Source organism: Stegostoma tigrinum, chromosome 19, assembly GCF_030684315.1.
Source record: "Stegostoma tigrinum isolate sSteTig4 chromosome 19, sSteTig4.hap1, whole genome shotgun sequence".
NCBI classification, from domain to species: Eukaryota; Metazoa; Chordata; class Chondrichthyes; order Orectolobiformes; family Stegostomatidae; genus Stegostoma; species Stegostoma tigrinum.
In genome coordinates, this window is record NC_081372.1 from 54,702,606 (window position 1) to 54,728,219 (window position 25,614).

The 25,614-nt window shown below is 44.1% G+C and overlaps 1 protein-coding gene across 4 annotated transcripts in view; it reads right to left on the reverse strand.

Moving 5' to 3' along the window:
- Positions 1 to 2,526: 2,526 nt before the first annotated feature.
- LOC125461545 (tumor necrosis factor receptor superfamily member 5-like) overlaps positions 2,527 to 25,614 on the reverse strand; it is a 39,573-nt gene continuing 16,485 nt past the window's right edge. For 2 of the 4 annotated variants that reach the window (XM_048550465.2, XM_048550463.2), the window contains 6 exons: positions 23,102 to 23,248; positions 22,899 to 22,995; positions 21,707 to 21,759; positions 13,794 to 13,901; positions 11,173 to 11,210; positions 2,527 to 4,097 (listed from right to left, as the gene is read on the reverse strand). In XM_048550465.2, coding sequence (XP_048406422.1) covers positions 3,882 to 4,097; positions 11,173 to 11,210; positions 13,794 to 13,901; positions 21,707 to 21,759; positions 22,899 to 22,995; positions 23,102 to 23,248 — 659 coding nt within the window. In that variant the 3' untranslated portion in view covers positions 2,527 to 3,881. The remainder of the gene's footprint in view (positions 4,098 to 11,172; positions 11,211 to 13,793; positions 13,902 to 21,706; positions 21,760 to 22,898; positions 22,996 to 23,101; positions 23,249 to 25,614) is intronic. The other 2 variants (XM_048550464.2, XM_048550466.2) reach the window with 2 other exon arrangements.

The window sequence follows — 25,614 nt, forward strand, 5'->3', positions numbered from 1 at the left end:
CCTTGAAGACTGGAGGAAGGTTTGTCTGGAATACAGAGTTCCAGAGAAGATCAGGTCCAGGCTGTATATATACAATAAAATAATCAGGCATCAGGAAATACAAACTAGAAACACAATACAGTTTACAAATCTCAACTAATTGCTCCATTTTCAATAATCTACTCAAATTGCACAAGGCTCCTTTATGAATCTAATCACAATGTTACACGAGATTAAATATACCATATTGTACTCATGACTGTATGACTGACAAGATGATCAAGGCAGGAGCTATTTGTTGCATTCTTTAGGTGGTCTATATCTAGGCTGAGCCAGGCACACAACCAGATTACACCGTCCTGTATGTACCCGTTAACTGGTCAGCTTTCTGGTGAGGAATTTCCCCAAGGTCTGTGAATGCATCTGTTAATTGGGCTGGGAAACACCCCATCAATCTTCCTCCCAATTCATTGGTTCCCTCTCCATCACTAATGTGCTTCCAGACTAAAGCTGGCTCCCCATCCAGAAAGGCTTCAATTTTAACATTCTTATGTTGTTAAGTCCTACTCTGAGCAGAACTCTCCCTATAAGCTATTCAATGCCTTCAACCCTCTGAAGACAGTATCGTTCCCAATCTAACCTCCTGAACATCCCCCACACCATTAGCAACCATACCTCCAGCTGACCAGGCTCTAAACTCTCCTTTCACTTGGTGTCAACCTTTATTTTCTGATAATGGAGTCATAGAGTCATTCAGCACGGAAACAGACCCTTCGGTGCAACCAGTCCATGCCGATTATGTTCCCAAACTAAACTAGTCCTACTTGCCTGCCTTTAGCCCATATCCCTCCAAACCTTTCCTATTGACAAAATTGTCCAAATGTGTTTTAAATGTACTGCATCCACCACTTCCTCTGGCAGTTCATTCCACACACAGATCACACTGTGTTAAATAAAAATTGCCCCTCAAGTGCTTTCTAAATCTTTCTCCTCTTGCCTGAAAATTATGCCCCCTGGTTTTGAACACCCCACACTAGGAAAAAGACCCTGGCCATTCACCTGATCCATACCCCCTCATGATTTTATAAGCCTCAGTAAGGACTCCTGTGAAGCATCTCATTCATTTTACCAGCGCAAGAGTTGTGGTTGTATACACAGAGCCATGGTCAAGTAATTTGTCTCTCAGCTTTATGGCCCTTCTGTCCACACCCCAGAGACATCTAAAAGTCCAAACAATCCAGGGTCATCAAGGAGTTGCCTAGAAATATGACCTTTCCACAGTCCAATCAGTGAGCAGCCATTTTTCACCCTTGCCTACTGTAACAGTGGTCAAGCACACTCAGCCTCGGACCTTCAGAGAAACATCCTCCAAGGCAGACTTCAGGATACGTAACAATGCAGAGTTGCCACGCAGACGCTGATAGCCAAGTTCGGTACCCATGAAGATGACCCTAGCCAGGGTCTTGGATTCATGTCAGACCACAGGTGACCCCCAGCACACTGTATACTCTCTCTCACACATGCACACATACATACACTAACTCATTCACACAAACACACACTTACACACAGCCCCACACACAGTTACAAAGATCCTCTCTCGTACACGCTTGCTCTCATGCACATACACACACACAGATCTTCTCCAGCATGTGCGCTTGCGTATACACACACACACACACACACACACACTCTTTCTCTCTCCCCACACACATGCACACATTCCCTCTCTCACACATACACTTTTCCCTCTCGCTCTCACACACGCACACATACACACATGTGGATCTGTGGGGTGGATCTGTATTTGCAGATACATTCTGTTTTGTTCAGGAGGCACACAGTTTGTGGACGATCAGTCAATGTGGCATTTTGTGGATTCCTACTTTGAAAGTAGGACTTGTCTGGCGCCAAGCCAAGGCACTGGGCAGGTCCTGGGCAGGGCCTCGTACCTGGCATACATTGTCTGAACTAAAATGTCACCTCTTCTTTACACCGATAAAACCTTTAGTTCTCTCAGGACAGTGACTTGAAAAGAATTCGGGGATTTATATATACATATTAATCAATTAAAACCTTCTAACTGATTAAATATTTAACAGCATGCTAGGTTTGTTTAATACATTCTCATCTGTGGTGTGACCCTTTGATCTTTTACTAATAAATTCTGTGTCTGATACTGTCTCTCTCACTAGCACCTGAAGGAGGAGTGAGGCTCCAAAAGCCTGTGTTTTCAAATAAACCTGGTGGCCTATAACCTGGTGTCATGTGATTTCTGACCTTGCCGTAACACCCAATGTTTTATTTGTCTAGGAATTTAAGCTCCTTGATCCCATCCTATCCTCTCCTTTCTTCTATGCAGCAGGCAGCGAGGAATGCTAGGGGTATGAGAGATAGTAGGAACTGCAGATGCTGGAAAATCTAAGGTAACCAGGTGTGGAGCTGGATGAACACAGCAGGCCGAGCAGCATCAGAGGAGCAGGAAGGCTAACGTTTCGGGCCTGGATCCATCTTCAGAAATTTTCTAGAGAAGGGTCTAGGCCCGAAACATCAGCTTTCCTGCTCCTCTGATGCTGTGGTATGTCAAGCTTTATTGCAAGTGGGTGTGCGTAGAGGAACAAGGAAGTTTTACTGGAGCTGTACATGGAATGTGTGAGACCACACTGAGAAGACTGTGTGCAATATGACTGTCCTTACACAAGGAAGAAACTACTTGCTGTTGAAGGGAGTTCAGCAAAGGCTTGCCATGGACTCTTGCAATGGCAGCATTACCCTTACGAGGAGAGATGGGTCAACTGGACCTGGATTCACTGGAGTTTAGAAGAATTGGGGGGGAATCTGATCGAAACATGTTAAATTCTGACAAGGTTAGATAGATTGGACACAGGGATTATGCTCCCCCTGGCCAAGGGGTCCAGAACGAGGGACTGCTGTCTTCGGATACACAGTACACCATTTTGGACTGAAATGAGGAGAGGTTTCTTTACTCAGGGTGACGAACCTGTGGGTTTCTTTACCACATAAGGATGTGGAGCCATGTTTATGAAAGAAACACATTTCTAGCAACCTTAAAGGAGAAAGGAAGAGTATGGCATTGAGATAAACGACCAGCTTATGACCGTGTTAAATCTTGGAGTGGGCGCAAATGGTCTACTGTCAGAGAAGTTAAGGATTATCAAATCAGTCATGATCCTACAGAATGGTGTAGCAAACTCAATGACCTGAATGGCCTGCTTCTACCCCTAAGTATTCTGGTATACTGCTTCCAATTTCAATGATTCTACCAGCCCTCAAGCACTTAATTACTTCTTGGGATGTGGTCATCATTAGAAAGATGTATTACCATCTGAATGGCCTTGAGCAGGTGATGATGGGTCCACTGTGTTGTATTATTGAGTTTACTGTGGTAAGTTAACTGACTAACACAGGTTGTAACATCCTTATCTGCCACCCGACTGAGATCAACGGAATTCACCAGAGGCCCAGTCTGTACTGGAAACCTTTCTCATCTCCACAGCCAAACGCTTTTAATTGTAGCACTCCGTTTTGCTCTTGTTGAGTACATAATCGGATTTTTTAAACACATAGGGTTATCCTGGCTTCTCATGCCGATCTGCAACAGGAGCACGACAGCCTTATTTTCCCAGGTCCTGGAACACACGTTATCAGGATCGAGATGCAGGGTTGCCTTGCAAACACAAGTTCAGGAAGCACGTCAACCAATGACGACCACAAGCCATCACAAGACAGTCAAATCGTGAAAGCGGAGGGGGGTGAGAAAGGGGGGGGGGGGTAGATGTCACTTCATTGACTTAGTGCCAAGGCTTCAATGTTCTTCAGACAGGCCCATTAGCCCATCCAGCAAAAAATAACACAAGCTAATCTGTTGGTGAGTGTGCTTGCTAGCTGTTTGGCAGAGTTGCCTGCTCCTGCTCTGGGAGATGACTCTCCTTGCCATCTTCTTGAGCTATGATCAAGCTTTGTTCTTCTGCCAAGGACTCAGGAATTGGCAGCGGTGCCTCCTCACTCAGCTGCTCCCTACATTGCCAGCTGGTTTCCTGGAAGATTGCAGCAGCACCATTAACCTCTTCAAAGCCACGGTGTTTTGGTTGCTTGAACTGTGGAAACATCAAAGTTAATTATTAGAACATCAAACATTACAGCGCAGTACAGGCCCTTCGGGCCCTCGATGTTGCGCCGACCTGTGAGACCAATCTGAAGCCCATCTAATCTACACTATTCCATTATCATCCAAATGTTTATCCAATGACCATTTAAATACCCTTAAAGTTGGCCAGTCTACTACTGTTGCAGGCAGGGCATTCCACGCCCTTACTACTCTCTGAATAAAGAACCTACTTCTGACTTCTGTCCTATATCTAACACCCCTCAATTGAAAGCTATGTCCCCTCTTGTTAGCCACCTCCATCCAAGGAAAAAGGCTCTGACTGTCCACCCTATCTAATCCTCTGATCATCTTGTATGTCTCTATTAAATCACCTCTTAACCTTCCTCTCTCTAACAAAACAGCCTCAAGTCCCTCAGCCTTTCCTCATAAGACTTTCCCTCCATACCAGGCAACATCCTGGTAAATCTCCTCTGCACCCTTTCCAATGCGTCCACATCCTTCCTATAATGCAGCAACCAGAACTGTACGCAATACTCCAAGTGCGGCCACACCAGAATTTGGTACAGCTGCAACATGACCGCATGACTCCGAAACTCAATCCCCCTACCAATAAAACCTAACACACCGTACACCTTCTTTTATGAGTGATTCCCAGCATCACTGCATTCAAAATAAGTAGTGACAAGAAACCTACTTCTTGCAGCAAGCTTTTGGTCACCTTGAGTAACTTCTTCTGGCTTTGTGTCAGATATTTCCTGATTGCATTCCTGCTTTACAAATGTAAAGTTCATAAGGTTGTTTCTGTTTAAGACTCTCTCTTATACTTAGGACAAAAATAGTGGAATTAACGGAGTCAAGTGTCCCACTCTGAATTCTGCCTGGCAACAAGTTGAAGTGTTTGTTTGTTAAGGGTTAGAAAGGGGGCCCAGATAGTCTTACTTGGAAAATATGCAATATTCACACCTGGTAAACAGAGACCAGAGCAACTGTGCTGGCAGACGATAGACTATTACTCTCCAGGTGTAACATGGAGGTGTTAGGTATGAATGATATGTTGACTATGAAACTTCAAACCGTCTATTTAGAGTCATACAGCTGTATAGCTGAAACAAACCCTCCAGTCCACCCCATCCATGCCGACCAGATATCCTAAATTAATCTAGTCCCATTTGCCAGCATTTGGCCCATATCCCTGTAAGCTCTTCCTACTCATATGCCCATCCAGATGCCTTTTAAGTATAATTGTACCAGCCTCCACTACCTCTGGCAGCTCATTCCGTACATGAACCACCCTCTGTGTGAAAAAGTTGCCCCTTGGGTCCCTGTTAAGTCCTTCCACTATCACCTCAAACCTATGCCCTCGAGCTCTGCTGGAAAAGCTCAGCAGGTCTCATGCTGAAGGATCACCAAACCCGAAACATTAACTCTGTTTTTTCCTTCATAGATGCTGGAGGATCTGCTGAGCTTTTCCAGCAACTTTGTTTGTGTTCCTGATTTACTGCATCTGCAGTTCTTTCATTTTTTATTCCCTCTAGTATTGGACTCATCAACCCTATGAAAAAAACCTTGTCTATTCACTCTATCCGTGCCCCTCATGACTTTATAAACCTCTATAAAGGTCACCCTCAGCCTCCAATGCTCCACGGAAATAGCACCAATCTATTCAGACTCTCCTTATAGCTCAAACCTTCCGACCCTGGCAACATCCTTTAAATTCAAGATAGAACTGATTGGTGGTATAGACTTCTATCTGGATACAAAGCCCACTCAAGGTAGGCTTTGATTCTGTAGCAAGCCATCGTATATCAGCTTACAGACCACTTAAGATATCCCTGAACCACAACACAGACACAGACAGGTTAGGCTGTCAGAACTTGAGTGACAGAAAGAAACCACATAAACGCTGCCAGGTTTTCCCTGGAAGAAGGAGCAAGGAGGAGCAATTTCCAGCATACCCATCAATGTGGAAGCCAATTTGGAGATTAGAACTTGTCTGGTTGTAAAAATGAAATGGAGAACAAAATGTCCACATAAGGAACAGAAAAAAGTGTAACCGGTCATTTAAAAAATTGAACGAGGAATACTTTCTTGAATTTACAGTATAAATTGCCAAGTGAATAGTGTTTAGCCACTGTTAATGTAATAAATAATGAAAAGGAAAAGTTTTAAACTTTGTCATGCAACCCTTCCAATCAGTAACCAGAAATTCAAGCATTTTTTTAAAGTTCAGTTTCTATGAAAACTGTAACATGAAGTGCATGGCGTACTTTACAGCGTTAAAGGAAATATATGAATGCAACTTATTGTTCATGATACGTAAACATATCAGCTCTAGCAAGTGTGGGGTGGGGAGTTATTGGAGCAATGTTAATCTATCCTCCGCTGCAACATCAGTGAAAAAAATCAACAAGAATAAGGAAGGTATTATAAATAACAAGTAGAGTGTTAATTGTCATGTTGCTGAACCAGTCAATTAGAGGTCTGGACTAGAAGGTGAGCTGAAATTCCACCATGGCAGCTCGAGAATTTTCATTACATTTTAACAGCTGAAAATATAAAACTTGCATCAATAAACATGCATGTAGGGGTAACAGTTGTGCACTGATAATGTCACATAGTCCAGAGACCCAAGCTAATGCTCAGGGAACAATTGTACAATACCCATGGCTGATGGTGGGATTTAAAAATTCAATGAATAAATCAGCAATCTCCTTATTTACCTACCCCTTCCAGATCTCTTTCTCTGTCTTTTCTCTGGCTTTGTCTCCACCTATCCTCTCAGCTCTGCCTTCTCCCATTTTGGCTTCAGCATAAACAATACATTTTCCCAGCCACTAATAATTTTGATGAAGAGCCACTGGACCCAACATGTTAATTCTGCTTTCTTCTCACAGATGCTGCCAGACCTGCTGAGTTTCTGCAGCGATTTCTGATTTTTTTGATTCAGATCTGCAGTTCTTCGTTTCATAATAATCAAGTTTAAAAAAAAACTCATCCTAGTAATTGTGACCAATAAGTGTGGTCAATTATTGTAAAACCCCCCCATCTAGGCACTTATGATGTTTCAGGAAATCCCTACCTGATCTCGCATGTGACTCCAGGCCCTCAGTTACGTGACCGACTCTTAACTTCATCTGAAATAGCCTAATAAGCTATTCAATTCAAAAGCAATTACCCAGGCAACAAATGCTGTCCTTGCCAGCCCTAGTCGAATCAAAGAATTTTATAATAGCTGTCAACTTGATTTGTTTTGATTTATTATTGACACATGAACCTGGTTACAGCGAAAAGTTTTGTTTTGCACGCAGTGCAGGTCATACCATACAAAGTGCTTTGGGTAATAGAACAGAGTGAGGAATATAACATTACAGCTACAGAGAAGGTGCACAAGGAGTGAGATCAACATTAAGTTTAAAATTTTGGAAGTACATTCAGAAGTTTAATAACAGCAGGGAAGAAGCTGTTCTTGAATCTGTCGGTATGTGTGTTTAAGCTTTTGTATCAAATGCCTGACAGAAGAGATTATAACCGGGCTTGCAGAGGTCTTCGCTTATTCTAGAACTTATTCTAAAAGCCCATATGATTCTCTTTATTACTCTAAGGAATGACAGCTGTTATAATTACCCAATCTGACCTATATATGGCTGCAATTCCAAACAATCCATGATTGCCTGTCATTAGCCCGATGAACAGGCCAAGCAAGTTACTCAAGTATATCAAGGTAGTGTCAGCAACACAAGATAAACACGCAGCCCCACCTTCTCCGGGAAGCTGAGCTGGGAGTAAATGCCTGCATTGTGACTACACCCGAGAAAGAATTGATCTTAAATGCCTGCTTTATTATCTCGGCCAACACTTCAATACCTGTAGCTGGAGACTGGGGTAGTCCCATCAGAAATTTCAGGTCAAACATTGTTGTATTTCATCAAGTGAAATATAAAAACTGGAAAATTTTGCCAGGCTAACTTGCATATATTCCTCCTGTTTAAATTACTGTTCAGTTAAAACAGTTTTAATAATTAACCCTCTGCTACAACACAATACTCTGTCTCCTCAACAGCCAATGAATATCACTTATTAGACTCTGCCACCTTGAGCTCCGAATTCAGCTTCTGTTCGACAAACATGCCCACTGTAGCAAGCAATGGGAATGAGGGGCAGGAGACCAGGCAGGACTGTTTGCCCTGCACTGTCCAGGTACAGTGAGAGGATAGGCAAGCATTCCTGAACTCAGCACAGGCCAAGGATCAAACCGGTTGCCTTCTTCATTCAGATTTTTCAAGTTGTCATTTGTTATTTTAAAATAAGGGCAAGTGTTCACTGCTGTCTCTGAAACTAAACAGAATCTCTGCAAGATAATTCAAATGCTTATGTCAATCATTAATCATTAGGAGTTGCATAACATAGCGGCCAGTTGCATATAGCAATCATTACCACAATCTACAGACTGGCCTCAAACAGACTGATTCTGTCAGGCATGTTTACAAAGCAGACGATCCTTCTTACACACTGAAAGGACCTTCTTGTGAGTTGTAGCATCATACTTCTTTTTCTGTAGCTGATAAACATCAGGAAATGATCCGTCTAATTACTAAGTTACTTACTTTCACCAAGTGGATAAAACTCACAATATCTATAAAATCAATCAAGCTCAGATGGAGGCTCCGGTTGCCTCCCAGAGTCTGAAGATGTGCAGCGTAGGTGGATTGGTCACGCTAAATTGCCCAAAGTGTTCAGGGATGTGTAGATTAGGTGGGTTATGGGGGGATGGGTTTGGGTGGGTGGTCTGAGGGTTGGTGTGGACTTGTTGGGCCGAAAGGCCTGTTTCCACATTGTAGGGATTCTATGCTATGATCTGTGGACCACTGTTGCGGTTAGTTCCAAAGCCCCTAGGTTACAAGAAGGGTGAAAACAGAAGGCCTCCAGCTCTTAACCACTCCCCCATCACCTCCAGGAGGACAGCACACATATTTGGCAAAGACAGGATACGTCTCAGGTGTTCGGTTCCCCCACTGCCAGAAAGTCGGCTCACATAAACATCAGGGCGGGTAAGAACTGAACTGTTTTAAGTGGGTCGATGCTGGTTTCAAAACCTGCTGTAGCTGACCCACGTGAACAGTGACCACTTGGGTGAGAGGCATTTAAGTCAACCTTTAAATCCTGGCCCCCTCCAGTATCGCCAGCACCTGCCTGCACTGCCTCTGTGATAATCCAGTTGTGATTCGTCTCTCATTCTGTGACTGATAACAGGAGAACCTGTACCTCGCACAATGTATGTGTTTATGATTTATTTGTGGTTTTCTGGGCATTGCTGGTGAGACCAGTCTTAGTTGCCCATCCCTAATTCCATGTCACAGGCATGGTGAGAATCCTTCTTAAATGAGCACACCACAGTGCTTTCGGGGAGGAAGTTCCAGAATTTTCCAGTGGCAGTGAAGGATTAGGGATAGCGTCCTTGGAATGGTGTGTGATTCAGAGGGAAATTTACAGGTGGCAGTAGTCCGTAATGTCTGCTGTTCTTGTCTTTCTATGCAGTAAACATTGCAGGTTTGAAGGCTGTTATTGATGCTTTTCTGCAATGCATCTTATAAATGCAACTCACTGCTGCTGGTGTGCACGGACGCTTAAAGCAGTGAATGGATAGTCAGGCAGGCTGCTTTATATCGGCTGGTGTCAAGGTTCATGAGTGTTGTCAGACCACACCTATCCAGGCAAACTGGGGAGTATTCCATTACAGTCCCTGACCTGTGCCTTGTAGGTGATTTACTCACTGCACAATTCCCAGCCTCTATTGGCAAATCCAGTTTATTTTCTGCCCTACTTGTCGATTCAGCAATAATAACACCACTGATCATCAAAGTAAGATAGTTAGGTTCCCCCTTGGAAATCGATGACTGCTATCAGTACTGAAATGAGCTTAGTGACTGAAATTAAAACCTTCCAGCAGCTATAGTGGGATTTGAACCTGTGGCATTACCATTACATAACTGTCTCCCAACTGAATCACATGTGTATATGTACTTTTTTTTCTTTATTCATTCACACGATGTGAGCATCACTGTCTAGGCCAGCATTTATTGCCCATTCCTAATTGCCCACAGGGCAGTTAAGAGTCAGCCACATTGCTGTGGGTCTGGAGTCACATGTAGGCGAGACCAGGTACAGATGGACATTCGTGAACCAGATGGGTTTTTCTAACAATCGACAATGGTCATCATTAGATTCTTAATTCCAGACATTTATAGAGTTCAAATTCCACCATCTGCCAAGGCAGGATTCAAAACTGATCCCTTGAACATTATGGGGGTCTCTGGATTAACAGTCCAGCGATAAAACCACTCGGCCATCACCTTGCATTCATATAACAACTTTAGCACAGTAAATTAGACCCAGAGCTCTTTGTAGGAATGTTGTCAGGTAGACTGTGACACTAAGTCACAAAAGGAAATCTTAGAACAGGTGACCAAAACCATGGTCAAAGAGGTTAAAGGAGGAGAAAGAAGTTAACACACAAAGAATTCTACAGAGAATGTTCAGAGTTCAAGGCCCAGGCAAAAAAAGGTGCAGCCATTTGTGACAGTATGATGAAGAATAAAGAACTGTAGCCTGTAGGGTGAAAGTGTCAACAAAAGTGGAAGAAGCAAGGCCAAGGAGGAAGCCGAAACTAGAACGAAGATGTTACAACTGAACTGCCACTGGGCTGAAGCATAGGCAGCAAAATGTGTCTGGATCAATGGGTGAACAGGACTTAGCAAGAGTTAGGAATATGAACAGCAGAGTTTTGGATGACCTCAAGTTTACAGGTGGGAGACTGGTCAGGAATAGCGGAGTGAACATAGGCACAGATTAGAATAGGCATGGATGAGGGATTCGGCAGCAGATGAAGTGAGGCTGAAGATCTGGAATTCGACGGTTTTAGTGATGGAGAAGACAATGGCTGGAAGTTCAGCTTACAGTCAGACAGGAAGCCAGAACTGCAAAAGGTTTGTTTCAGCCTGAGACAGAAAGAGAGACTGGATAGATCTATATGTTGTAATCAGAATACCAATAATAGTATTACGTACCCGCGTGTGGAATCGGCTCAACATTTCCTTCAGGTGATCTACAAAGGAAAAGCAGAGTCATTAACTAAATAAATGAATTGGAAATAGTAATTAGTTGCAGTTGTGTACTTTACACAATGTCCAAACATAATCAGCAGCCTGCGATGGAGAGGAATTACAGATCTCCGTCCTGAAAGATGCAACAATGAACCAAATCATTGGGACAGTTCAAAATTTGATCTCTTGTCTATGCTGTTCTCAGAGCAAGAGAGGGCACACAACTTGCTTCTTACACTGAAAGAGAATATTGGGAGTCTGACGAGCCAACCCACTTTGTTCACATTCAAATACCAGGTTCAAACTTTTAGAATCATAGAATCCCTACAAGTGTGGAAGCAGGCCATTCAGCCCATCGAGTCCACACCGACTCTCTGAACAGCATCCCACCCAGATCCACCCCCTACCATTTCTCTGCATTTCCCAACCTAGACACTACAGGCAATTTAGCCTGGCCAATCTATCTAACCCGCACATCTTTGGACTGTGGGAGGAAACCAACGCAGACACAGGGAGAATGTTTAAAAACTCCACACAGACAGTCACCCAGGGCTGGAATCGAACCTGGGTACCTGGCGCTGTCAGGCAGCAGTACTAGCTACTGAGCCACCATGCTGCTCATTTTCCAAGCCTCCATTGTCCGGTTTCTAGTGACATGTAAAATGCAGCAGGAATCTGTCCCTCCTCCCACCTAGCCACCCCTCCCCAATATGTCAGAAGGCATATCCTAAATTGAGGTTTGATTCTTCCACGTCCTAAATGAAGAGAAGTAATTGCAAATGAATTAAATCAACAAGTACCTGAAATGATTCTTTGCCATTCAGACTCAATGCACTGGAATTTGGGCCGACAGGGGCTCAGACTAATTTGAAGAGGGCCGATATTGCAGTAGAGTTTACCATATCTATGATAACCCAACAACAGTCACAAGGGTAGGTGGCAGTGGGCACCTGCCCTCACCCCTATTGACGCCCTAAACAGCCAATCATTGGGTGAGTGGCACGTGGTCACGGGAGGACACATGGCAGGTATTCCTGCCCAGAGGTCAGGCAGGTTTGTGGCCTGCTACAACACCGGCCCCCTTTCCCAACCTTTAACTGGGGCCTTTCCAACAAGTCCCTCAACAGACCCCTACTTGGCCCCCACTCCAAGACCAGTTGGAATCATCCTATTCTCTGGATGACCAATACTCAAAATTTGGGAACTGGGAATTGGCTGACAGCTTCCTGAGGTCCTGAGTAAGGAGCAAGTCCAGTCTGCATCCTCTGAACACTCTACAGAACATTAAATGGTTGTGGGATGGCTTAGAAACCCCCATCAGAATAATCCTGCCCAAGGAATGGGCGCTTTCATGGACAGAGGTCTGATTAGCCAGAGAATCACTGTGAAACAACTAAATATGGATTTATTAAATCACCAGAGATTTGCTTGTCTATAAAAACTACCAGCATACCATGCAAAGCAAGCTTTTTATCAGAGGTGTAACTTCTCAAGATGAGTGCAGCAATATTTTTGGATCCAAACTCATCGCTCTTTGTTTAAAATAGATTGTAGAATGTTTGTCATTTTCTCAAGGCCAAGACTCCCTTGGCAGACTCCTTTTGGCTTTCAGCAACATTTTATTCACACAGCATGATGTTATTGTCTGTGACACGCTGCTTAAACATTAGAGAGAAGCAGATTCAATAGCAACTTTCAAAACAGAAACAGATTCGTCCTTGAAAGCAAAACAATTATTGCACTGTGAGGAAGAGCAGGGTAAAGGAAGTAGCTGGACAACCTGACGAAGAGCCAGCAACCAGGCAGTGGGTGAAATGATCATCCTCTGCACAAATCATAAATTTGCACTTATATTCCATCACAAGAGTGCACTCAAACAAAGCCAGAGAAGGGGATAAAAGCAGTGATGATAAAAGGCTTTCTGAAAGAACGGAGTCTTTGAGGCAGCAGGATGGCTCAATGGTTAGCACTGCTGCCTCACAGCACCAGGGACCTGGATTCAATCCCACCCTCGGGCGACTGTCTGTGCAAACTTCGCACATTCTCCCTGTGTCTGCATGGGTTTCCTCCAGATCCTCCAGTTTCTTCCCACAGTCCGGAGATACGCATGTTAGGTGGATTGGCCATGGGAAATACAGGAATACAGGGATAGAGCAGGGGGTGGGGGTTGGTGCAAACTCACTGGGCCAAATGGCCTGCTTCCACACTGTAGGGATTCTACGAAATAGGATAAAGAGGTAGTATGGTTCAGAGAGTGGATTAAGCAGCACAGGGATCAAGTGACTGAAGATGTGTCTCTTGTTTCATTCTCTACAGTCAAGATCTGCATTGTATAAGTAACAATCATTCACTCGTGCTTTGTACGAGGATCGTGCAATGAAAGAGGTCAAAAGGTTCACAAAGCAATGATACAGTGTGGATCTTAGATCTAAAATTTCTGAACAGAGAGAAAACAAGGTGATCGGCATTCTCTGATTCATCTGAAAGTATCTGTGCATTTGCTGTACCTACACACTGTTGGAAAAAGTGCTGTGAAGCATCATTCAGCCTGCCATTACAACAATGGGGAGGAGTTTAATTCTTACCTCGGTGATAGACAATGACAGCAACTAGAGCTACCAGTGCAGCTGTGACTAGAACACTGATCACAATCGTTGGAGTCTCATTAGGGACTGGTGCAGGCCAAGGCTTACCTGGATAAAAACAGGTACCTGGTCATTCAGAGCTAACAAAAAACACTCTTTGCTTTTCTCTGGTTTATTTAGTTAAAATGGAATTTGAAACAAACAGCGTCTGTTTTAAAGTAGAGAAATACATGGACAATGCCAGAAAGCCCCAGCATCACCACATTTCCAGCAGCATTGCCAATGGCAACAAAGTAAAGATTCCATCCATACTTTATAAACATCGAGAAACACAAAGACATCCAATTGTATTGATAATTTTAATGGTTACATAGAAATAGTTTCAAGTGGTGCCAAGCCATTAAATTACTGAATATGGATATTACCTTAATTATTTGTACCTTGCTTCTCACAGAATCCCTACAATGTAGAAGCAGGCCATTCAGCCTATCAAATCCATACCGACCCTCCAAACAGCATCCCACCCAGGCTCACTCCCCTACGCTATCCCAGTAACCCTGCATTTGCTAACCCACCTAGCCTGCCCATCCTGGACACTACAGGCAATTTAGCATGGCCAATCCACCTACCCTGCACATCTTTGGACTGTGAGAGGAAACCGGAGCACCCAGTGGAAACCTACGCAGACACGGGGAAGCTCATGACACATGCAAACTCCACACAGACAGTCACTTGAGGCTGGAATCAAAGCAGAGTTCCTGGTAGCGGTGCTAACCACTGAGCCACTCTGCCATCCTGTATTCTGTCCCTTCCTGCTGAAGGTAGCTCTGACATCCCCAGCTCCATCCAGAATAGAATCAGTATAGTACAGAATAGTAACAACACCAAAGGAAACCATTTGGCCCTTTGCAGTTGTACTGTCCATCTGAAGGAGAATTTCATCTAAAGCCACTCCTTTTCCACGTAGCCCTGCACTTTTTCCTTTCACGTAACGATTGCATCTCCCTTTGAAAACCTTTAATGGCCCTGCCTCCAGCACCCACATCGGCAGAGCATTTCAGATGCTAAACATTCAAGGTATCAAAACGCTTTTTCCTCATACTGCCATGGCTTACGTTAAATCTGTGCCCTCTGGTTCTCCGTCCTTCCACCAATCAGAGCAGTTTCTACCTCCTCTATCCCAATTTTGCGCACCGTATCGAACTTCATCTCAGTCTTACATTTGACCTCAAGTTTCTCACACCTTGAACCATTCCCATGGATCTTTTCTGCACCCTGTTCAACATTTCACACCTTTCCCAAAGTGTGTTGTCCAGAACCAGACACCAGGTGAGGCTTAACTGATTTTTTTTTGTTGTTTTTAGTCGAGGTTAAGTATAACTTGCTTCTTTTATACTCTGAGCCCCTTCTGAACAATGCCCAGGGTGCCAGATGCTTTATTAACCATTCTCTTAACCTGTTCTGCCATGTGTAATGGTTTATGCACACTCACACCCTGTGCTCTCTTTCAAATTGTGCCCTGATGTGATATTTAGGTCTTCCATTTGTACATCCTCTCCACCTAATATCAGTGATGCCCATATCCAGGAATGAAGCAAATGCTGTCCTAATAGGTAAGATGGATTAAAAGGCGTATTTCTTACGAAACCAGTGTACTTCATCTAATGCAGTGAAGGGAAATATCCATTTGGCAACCAGTTTTCCTGAGAATCTTCCTTTAAAGACTCACATTGGAATTTGTTGGGCCCTTCAGTGTTCCAGAGTACTCGGTTCAACCCTGCAATTTCTTCTTTATCTATGCTCCAGTTCAAACTGCTCTTGCATCCAGCACTAATCATAATTTAAATTAAATTTAACTTTAATCAGTCTGTCTGGTTTTCCTGCTTGTGTACACATTGATCAAGGTCAGTAATTTGCATCAGGAATGGCATGAGCCCTAACACTGAGCCCTAGCAAACTGCACTATAAACCTGTCTCCTTACCAAAAACACACTATTTACCACAACTCTCTATTTCCTCCCATTCAGTCAACTAGTATCCGACCAGTCCCCCTCCACCGAGACCCTCATCCGCCTAGCCGAACTCATCCTCACCCTCAACAACTTTTCATTCGATTCCTCCCATTTCCTACAAAGGGGGTGGCCATGGGTACCCGCATGGGCCCAAGCTATGCCTGCCTCTTTGTGGGTTACGTGGAACAGGTCCTCTCCCAGACCTACACTGGCCCCAAACCCCACCTCTTCCTCAGTTACATTGGTGGCTGTATCGGCACCGCCTCGGGCTCCCAAGAGGAGCTCGAACAGTTCATCCACTTCACCAACACCTTCCACCCCAACCTCAAGTTCACCTGGGCCATCTCTAACACATCCCTCACCTTCCTGGGCTTCTCTGTCTCCATCTCAGGCAAACATCTAGAAACCGATGACCATTTCAAGCCCACCGACTCCCACAGCTACCTGGAATACACCTCTCCCACCCAATTTCCCGCAAAAATTCCAGCCCCTCTTCCCAATTCCTTTGCCTCCGCCGCATCTGCTCCCAGGATGAAGCATTCCACTCCTGTACACCCTAGATGTCCTTGTTCTTCGAGGACCGCAACTTCCCCCCACCCCCAGCAGTCGTCGAGAACGCCCTCGACCGTGTCTCCCGCATTTCCCGCAACTCATCCCTCACACCACGCCCCTGCAATAACCACCAAAAGAGAATGCCCCCCGTCCCCACATACCACCCCACCAACCTCCGGATACAACGCATCATCCTCTGACACTTCCGCCATCTACAATCCGACCCCACCACCCAAGACATTTTTCCACACCCACCCTTGTCTGCCTTCCGGAGAGACCACTCTCTCCGTGCCTCCCTTGTCCGCTCTACACTCCCTTCCAAACCCACTACACCCGGCACCTTCCCCTGCAACCGCAGGAAATGCTACACTTGCCCCCAAACCTCCTCCCTCACCCCCATCCCAGGCCCCAAGATGACTTTCCACATCAAACAGATATTCACCTACACATCTGCCAATGTGGTATACTGTATCCGTTGTGGCCTCCTCTACATTGCGGAAACCAAGCGGAGGCTGGGGACCGCTTTGCAGAACACCTACGCTCGGTTCGCAATAAACAACTACACCTCCCAGTCGCGAACCATTTTAACTCCCTATCCCACTCCTTAGACGACATGTCCATCCTGGGCCTCCTGCAACACCGTAATGATGCCACCCGAAGGTTGCAGGAACAGCAACTCATATTCCGCTTGGGAACACTGCAGCCCAATGGTATCAATGTGGATTTTCACAAGCTTCAAAATTTCCCTTCCCTCCACTGCATCCCAAAACCAGTCCAGCTCGTCTCCGCCTCCCTAACCTGTTCTTCCTCTCACCTATCCCCACCTCCCACCTCAAGCCACACCTCCATTTCCCACCTACTAACCTCATCCTGCCCCCTTGACCTGTCCGTCCTCCCCGGATTGACCTATCCCCTCTCTACCTCCCCACCTATACTCACCTCTACTGCTCCATCCCATCCCCTTTAACTTGTCTGTCATCTCTCCACCTACCTTCTCCTCTATCCACCTTCGATCTGCCTCCCCCTCTTTCCCTATTTATTTCGGAACCCTCTCCCCCTCCCCCTTTTCTGATGAAGGGTCTAGGCCCAAAATGTCAGCTTTTGTGCTCCTAAGATGCTGCTTGGCCTGCTGTGTTCATCCAGCTCCACACTTTGTTAACCATATTGCTACTGTCCGCTTTATTCCACAAGCTGTAACTTTGTTCACCGTCTGTCGAGTGGCACTTTATCAATGTCTTATGGAAGTCCACCTCATGAACAGCATTACCCTCATGAAATTTTTCTGTTATTTCACCAAAACACTCGAGCAAGTTAGTTAAATAAATACAGGCTTCCCTTAGATTTCCTGAGTTAATCCGCATTTGTTTACTGATGTTTAATTTCACCACAAATGATCATTTCTAAAAGTATTCTAAGTCAAACTGACTGACTGTTAGTAACTGGGCTTCTCTTTAGTGGCCATTTTTTTGAATGAGGGTCTCTTGTACTGCAGGATAGAATCCCTCCAGGGAATTTCCAGTGGAAACAGGCCGTGCAGCCCATCAAGTCCACATAAACTCTCTGAAGAGGATCCCACCCAGACTCACCCACCTACCCTATCCTTGCATTTCCCACAGCTAATCTACCTGACCTACACATACCATGACTCTATGGACAATTTAGCATGGCCAATCTACCTAGCCAACATGTCTTTGGCCTGTGGGAGGAAACCTGAGCACCCGGAGGAAACCCACGCAGACACAGGGGAGAAAGTGCAAACTCCACACAGACAGTCACCTGAGGCTAGAATTGAACCCGGATCCGTGGTGCTGTGAAGCAGCAGTGGTAACCACTGAGCCACCGGGCCACCACATGTACCAGCATGATATCCCCAGTGCTCTCAATTACATAAATGTGCAGCAGTGGCATTAGCTGCTGCTTGAGTTGCTGTAGCTGATGATTTTTCTTGCACGAACAGTTGTACACCATCTAAGTATATCCTGAAGTTCCCACATGGAACAGATGGGCACCCCAGGGATAAGAGCTCATTCCTCGACATAGATCACCCTCAGCAGTGACATTCTAGCTCCTTAAACCCATTTACATAAGTGCTTCCAATTCTTTCCTCTTTAACTTGTTTCAGTAGCTATCCAGCAGCAATGGCTTAAAACAAACTGCAGTACAAGATGATCACACTATGTGAAATATGGTGCATTACATGTATAATCATCTCGACAAAATCTCAGTGAGATATTACTAATAAACGAACTAATGGTATTGCCCTGACTATGCACTGTTGTAAAGTAATCAGTCAGGCTCTCTCCATGGATGTTGCCTGACCCACTGAGATTCCCAGCATATTTTGTTTTCAGCATAGCTTCCAGCATCTGCAGTAATTTGGTCCTTTCAGGCTCCTGGTCATCACTCACAATCTCTTTGCACAACATGTATAGAATTCAGGTGAGAACAATACTTGATTATGATGTCTCTTCCACAACCAGTTTGCTGGTCAATCATTGTCTACAAGAACGTGAAATGGCCGAGGTAACATAACATTTGGGAGGAAATATTTTGTGTCAGTATTTTGAAGGGCTTGGAAGCTAGGGAATATGGGGAGCCAAATAGAGATGTCAGATTATAACCTGCAACATTGGGCCAGTTAACCAATTTTACCCTAAACCACATTCTGAAGAATGGGTCACCGGACTCGAAACATTAACTCTGTTTCTCTTTCCACAGATGCTGCCAGACACGCTGAGTTTCTCCAGTAATTTCTATTAATGTAATAGTGCCTGTTAAAATGGGAGGATATTTCTGGGAAATAGTCCAGTGAAGTTATTTGGGTGGAACTTAAAAATAAGAAAGAGATAATGAGATTGTACAAGAGGCACCTCCAATAGTCAAAGGGAAAGTGAGAAACAAATATGTAAGGAAATCTCGGATATCTGTAAGAATAATAGGGCTGTAATGGTAGGGAGTTTTAACTTTCCAAACACCGAGGAGGACTGTCATAGTGTTAAGGGTTTGGTTAGGGAGGAACTTTTTAAGTGTGTACAGGAGAATTTTCTTATTCAATATGTGGATGTACATACTAGAGAAGGAACAACACCTGGCCTTCTGCTGGGAAATAAGGCAGGGTGAGTGACAGGTGCTGGTGGGGGAGCATTTTGGGGCAAGAGATCATAATTCTATTAGTTTTAAAATAGTTATGGAAGACTACAACTGATGAAAAAGTTAAATTCTAAATTGGGGTAAGGCCAACTTTAACGGTATTAGTCAGGAACTTTCAAAAGTTGACTGTGAGAGGCTATTGGCAGGTAAAGGTATGGTTGGGAAGTGGGAGACCTTTAAGAGTGAGGAAATGAAAGTTCAGAGGCAATATGTTCCTGTGCATGCGAACAGCAAATCTGGTGGGTGTAGGGAATGCTGGATGACTGCGCAAAGTGAGGCTCTAGTCAAGAAAAAGGAGGAGGCATATATCAGGTATGGACAACTGGGTTAGAGTGAATCTCTAGAACAGTATAAGGGCAATAGGAGTATACTTAAAAGGGAAATCATGAGGGCAGACAGGGGACATAAGATAGCTTTGGCAAATACAGTTAAGGAGAATCCAAAGAGTTTCTATGAACACATTAAGGGAAAAAGAATAACTATGGTAGGAATAGGATGCCTTAAAGATCAATGTGTCCATTTATGTGTGGAAACATAGAAGATGGGTGAGACACTAAATGAATATTGTGCATCAATATTTACTGTGGAGAAGGATATGGAAGCTAGGGAACTCGGGGAAATAAATAGTGACGTCTTGAAAAGAATTTTTATCACAGAAGCAGAGGTGCTGGAGGTATTAAAAACACAAAGGCACATAAATCCCGGGGGACGTGATCAGATGTTTCCCAAACTGGGGATGAGACTGCTGGACCCCTTGCTGAGGCATTCGTATCATCAACAGCCAGGAATGAGGTGCCAGAAGATTAGACATCGGCTAATGTGATGACATTATTTAACAAAGGTAGTAAGAAAAAGCCAGGAAACTATAGACTGGTGAGTGTTATGCCAGCGGTGGGTAAGTTGTTGGAGGGGATTCTGTTAGACAGAACATACATGCTTTTGGAAAGGCAAGGACTGATCAGCTATAGTCAGCATGGTTTTGCGTGTTGAAAACTGTGTCTCACTAACTTGATTGAGTTTTTATTTAAGAGGTGACATGGAAAATTTATGAAGGCAGAGTGGTAGACCTTGTCTATGTGGACTTCAGCTAGGCTTTTGACAAGGTTAGATCACATGGGATCCAGGGAGACTTAGCCAATTGGATATAACATTAGCTTGAAGGTAGGAGGCAGAGGGTGGTGATGAAGGGTTATTTTTCAGCCTGCAGGTATGTGATCATTGGTGTGCCTCAAGTAAAAGTGAGGAGTCCACTGCTTTTCATCGTTTATGTAAATGATTTGGACGTGAACATAGGAGGTATGGCTATAAGTTTGCAGATGAAACCAAAATTGAAGGCGTAGTGGACAATGAAGAAGATAATCTCAGAGTACAGCAGGACCTTGATCAGATGGGCCAATGGGCCGAGAAGTGGCAGATGGAGTTTAATATTTATAAATGTGAGGTGTTGCATTTTGGTAAGGCAAACCTGGGCAGGATTTATACAGTTAATGGGCCCTGGGGAATATTACCAAACAAAGAGACCTTGGGGTGCAGGTACATTGTTCCTTGAAAATGGAGTTGCAGGTAGACAGGATAGTGAAGATGACATTTGGCATGTTTGCCTTTATTGGTCATAACATTTGAGTATACGAATTGGGATGTCATGTTGCAGCTGTACAAGACGTTGCTGAAGCCACCTTTGGAATACTGTGTACAATTCCGTTTGCCCCTCTATAGGAAAGATGCTGTTAAACTTGAGAGGGTGCAGAAATGATTTACAAGGAGATTGGAAGGTTTGAGTTTGGGGAGAGGTTGAATAGGCTGGGGCTTTTCTCCCTGGAGTATTGGAGACTATGCAGCGACCTTATAAAAGTTTATAAAATCATAAGGGGTATGGATAGGGTGAATATCCAAGGGTGGGGAGTTCAAAATTAGTGGGCATATGTTTAAGGGAGAGGGGAAAGAGTCAAAAGGGGCATGAGAGGTGACTTTTTCATTCAGGGGTGGTGAATGTGCGGAACATGGTTCCACAGGAGGTGGGTACAACTGTAATAATTCAGAGACATCTGGATGGTCACATGAATAGGAAGGGTTTAGAGGGATGTGGGTCAAATACTGGCGAATGGGACGAGATCAGATTGGGCTGAGTTGGATTGAAAAGTCTGTTTCCATGTTATATGATTCTATGGTGATCTTTTGCTAGGAGCATGAGGTACTTACATTTCACATCAGTCGTTGCATTGCCTGGTTTCAGCTCTCCTTGTGACCCACAACTAAAAGCAAAAGGACACTGATCATCACAGATTCAGAGCACAGAAAGTACCAAATATATAATGTATATAATCAGAAGTCCCAATTATAAACAGTAAATGTCCCATTTACTTTGTTCACTGATCCCAATCTACACCAAGGGACACATTTGGAGTTTCAAGGCATCAATTTGATTAGGTGGACAGCAATTAGATCCAGCCCATCCTAGCTCATGTCCTGTTTAACTGCCCTTTGAGGCAAAAAATCCTCACGGGCTAGGTTTACATTTTATACTTTTACTGTAGGCCGTGATCAGACTAATTGCACACCCCACAACATAGTCACTTAGTGGGTGAAGGACAATGGCCACTTGGAAACAGCGCCAATTCTAAATCCCCTCCATGTCACACAATATCACTTATTGCTCTTATCAAAGTCCTGAAGCTTTCTCTCCAACCATGACATGGAGGTGCCGATGTTGGACTGAGGTGGGCAAGGTCAGGCGTCACACAATACCACATCTGAAATCACAAGCTTTCGACGCACTGCCCCTTCGTAACTGCACCTGACGAAGTGGTAGCGCCCCAAAAGCTTGTGATCTCAAATAAACCTATTGGTCTATAAGCTGGTGTCACGTGACTCATGACCACTCTCTAACAGTATAATCAGAATACATTCACACCAGAACAGCACCTTGAGGCTAACAAGTGATGTATTATAAATGCACATCTTACCCAGAATGTCTAGGCGGAGTTAAACAGACTGTTTAGAGAGGAGAGAAGAAAAGGCAGAGAACTAATTCCTCTCCAGAGTAATTCCAGGATTTTGAGCAATTTTGTAGAGGGACTGACCTATAGGTGCTTAATGTGATCTAGCCAGACTGAGTATTGGATGGTTAAATCAATCTTGTGCCAGGTCTGAGCCCCTTAGACCTGACAAAACAAAAGTTGGGACGTAGGAAGAACAATCAATGTGGAACAGGGTAAAGATATTGTTCGAGACAAGGCAATCAAACAAGAGAGTCAAAGAATGGTTCAGCATGGATACAGGTATGAAGTGACCTGTAGGCAGTTTGAAACTCTGTCCATTTAACCCATGAATATTGTCCCACCCCATTCAACCGAATGTTTCCCACTCCTCCCAGTTAACCTGGGCTACTTACTTTGTCCATTTCCAACAGAGCTCTACAGATGACGAGACATTTGAGTAATAACCACTGTTACATTCCTCGCACTCAGTGTCCCTGTGTTTACGGTCCGCTGGCAAACAAACCACGTGAGCATGTCAGTAAATGACAATGACAGTAATAGTACTACAAACTGTACATTATAAGTCAGAACTGTTGATAGATGGTTCAGTTTTTACCTGGTTTAGCTACTCCAGAGCCAGGCTCACAAATCTTGTCCTCCACACACATTTCACAGTCCTCATTGATACAGTGCTTCCCTATTGCACACAAACACACAGCATCGGTCAAGGTGCTGCCAGGAGACTCTGTCACAAATCCTCCATCTGAAGATTGAAAAAGGCAGATTGTAAGAATCTTCGTGATTGCAGAGCCCTCCCTCTTGGATAAGAGTGATAAAGCTGTGCACCCAGGGACAGAGACAGGGACTGTGTGCCTGTGTTTTTTTTTAAATTTCCATCCTGTTTCGAATCTGGCTCATAGTTTGACTTCAACACTTCCTGTAAATCAAGCAGTGTACTCTTTTATGAAGTGAACATGCTTTGGGAAACTGTTAAATTGCAGGCCCTGTCATGAAAAAGCCCAAACATGACTTAATCAGCACAGGCCATTGTTTTATCTTGACCCCAGTAGGGCTAAGGTAATTTTTTTTTATTCATACAGTGTCTCATTGGGAGGCAATGGTATATTTTAAATGACAGATAAAATAATTTTGGCAATTTCTTGTTTCAGTCTCTGTGGAGGGAGAAATATTCCTCTTATTTAGTATTCCAACAGAATGCTGAATTTGCATTCTCATAATATAACATCGATTTCAAATACAAAGCTCTCCACATTCTATTGAGGATTTAATTTGGCCACAATCTCACTTCCCTCCTCTCTTTCCCCCAAAGAACAGTTTTATATTTACCCACAGACAATTGTGTGTGAGAGGAAATACTGTCCATTTTGTGTGCAGCACAATTGAATCAGGCCATAAAGCTGGCTCTGGCATTAAGGTCACAGACTCATGCAGGAACACACACATGCACACACAGGAACATGTGCACATTCACAGGCATTTACACACAGAAACATGATACATATGAACACACACACACACACACACACACACACAGAAACATGCATGCATTGGTGCACAGTCACAAAGAAACATACACACAAGCACATACACACACTGGAAACTGAAACAAACACATGCACATTCACAAACACATATGCACATGCACAGGTGCACACACACACACAGAGGAGCGTACAAATACACATAAGCACATACACAGGAATATACACACAGGAACACACACACACACACACACACACACACACACACACACACAGGACCAGATGTATACAAAGTACACACATACACAGGCACATACACACAGGAACATGTGCACATACTGCAGAAGTCCTCAGTAGCTTTATTTTTCTCTTTTCTTTTTGGTTTGGAACTGTAAGTCTAAGTTAAGAGTTGAACTTTGAACAGCAGGCTTGTTTTAAAGGGGAAGAGAACAATGACAGATGTTTGAAGTTGGGAACCAGCCTCGAAGATGATGCAACCTAATTACTACGCTCAGGGCACCGTGGACAAATTGGCACTGAGCTGTTTCTACATTCCAAGCTGGCAGCGGTTCAATGTCGAATTTGCCAAAAAAGGGAGAACTGGTGTTAACCAGTCAACCATAAAGAATGTTGATCTACAAGGATAAAAGGAAAGAGAGAACTGATTCTGATTTATTTATAACAGGAGAGTGATTATTTGAAAGCTTCTAGAGGTGACTGCTGTGTTTTGACCTTTCTGGTTTTCTATCTGGTTATCGAATTATTGAGTGCTCTGCGAAGACAGCCTAGTTTGTAAGAAATACGTATAAATATTTCTAGATGACTGCTGAAGCTGTTTGTATTAACTACTGACATTGAACGTGAGCTGGAGTATTATGTACAATTATGGTCTTCCTTTTCGAGAGGGATGTAGTTGCATCGGAAACAGTTCAGAAAGCATTCACTAGATTGATTCCAGAGATGAGAGGCTTGTCTTAAGGAAAGAGATTGAGCAGTTTAGGCCTACACTGTCTAAAGTTTAGAAGAATAAGAGGGTTTCTAATTGAGGTACACAAGATGCTGAAGGGGATTGACAAAGTAGATGAAGAGAGGATAATAAAATGTGAGGCTGGATGAACACAGCAGGCCCAGCAGCATCTCAGGAGCAGTTTCGGGTCTAGACCCTTCATCAGAGAGGGGGATGGGGTGAGGGTTCTGGAATAAATAGGGAGAGAGGGGGAGGCAGACCGAAGATGGAAAGAAAAGAAGATAGGTGGGGAGGTAGGGAGGGGATAGGTCAGTCCAGGGAAGACGGACAGGTCAAGGAGGTGAGATGAGGTTAGTACGTAGGAGATGGAGGTGCGGCTTGGGTGGGAGGAAGGGATGGGTGAGAGGAAGAACAGGTTAGGGAGGCAGAGACAGGTTGGACTGGTTTTGGGATGCAGTGGGTGGAGGGGAAGAGCTGGGCTGGTTGTGTGGTGCAGTGGGGGGAGGGGACGAACTGGGCTGGTTTTGGGATGAAGAGAGGATGTTTCTTCACGTAGGGCAATCTGGAACAAGAGGTCATATTAAGATAAAGGGTAACAGATTTAAAATAAAGATGAGGAAAAATTACTTCTCTAAAATAGTCATGAATCTGTAGAGTGCA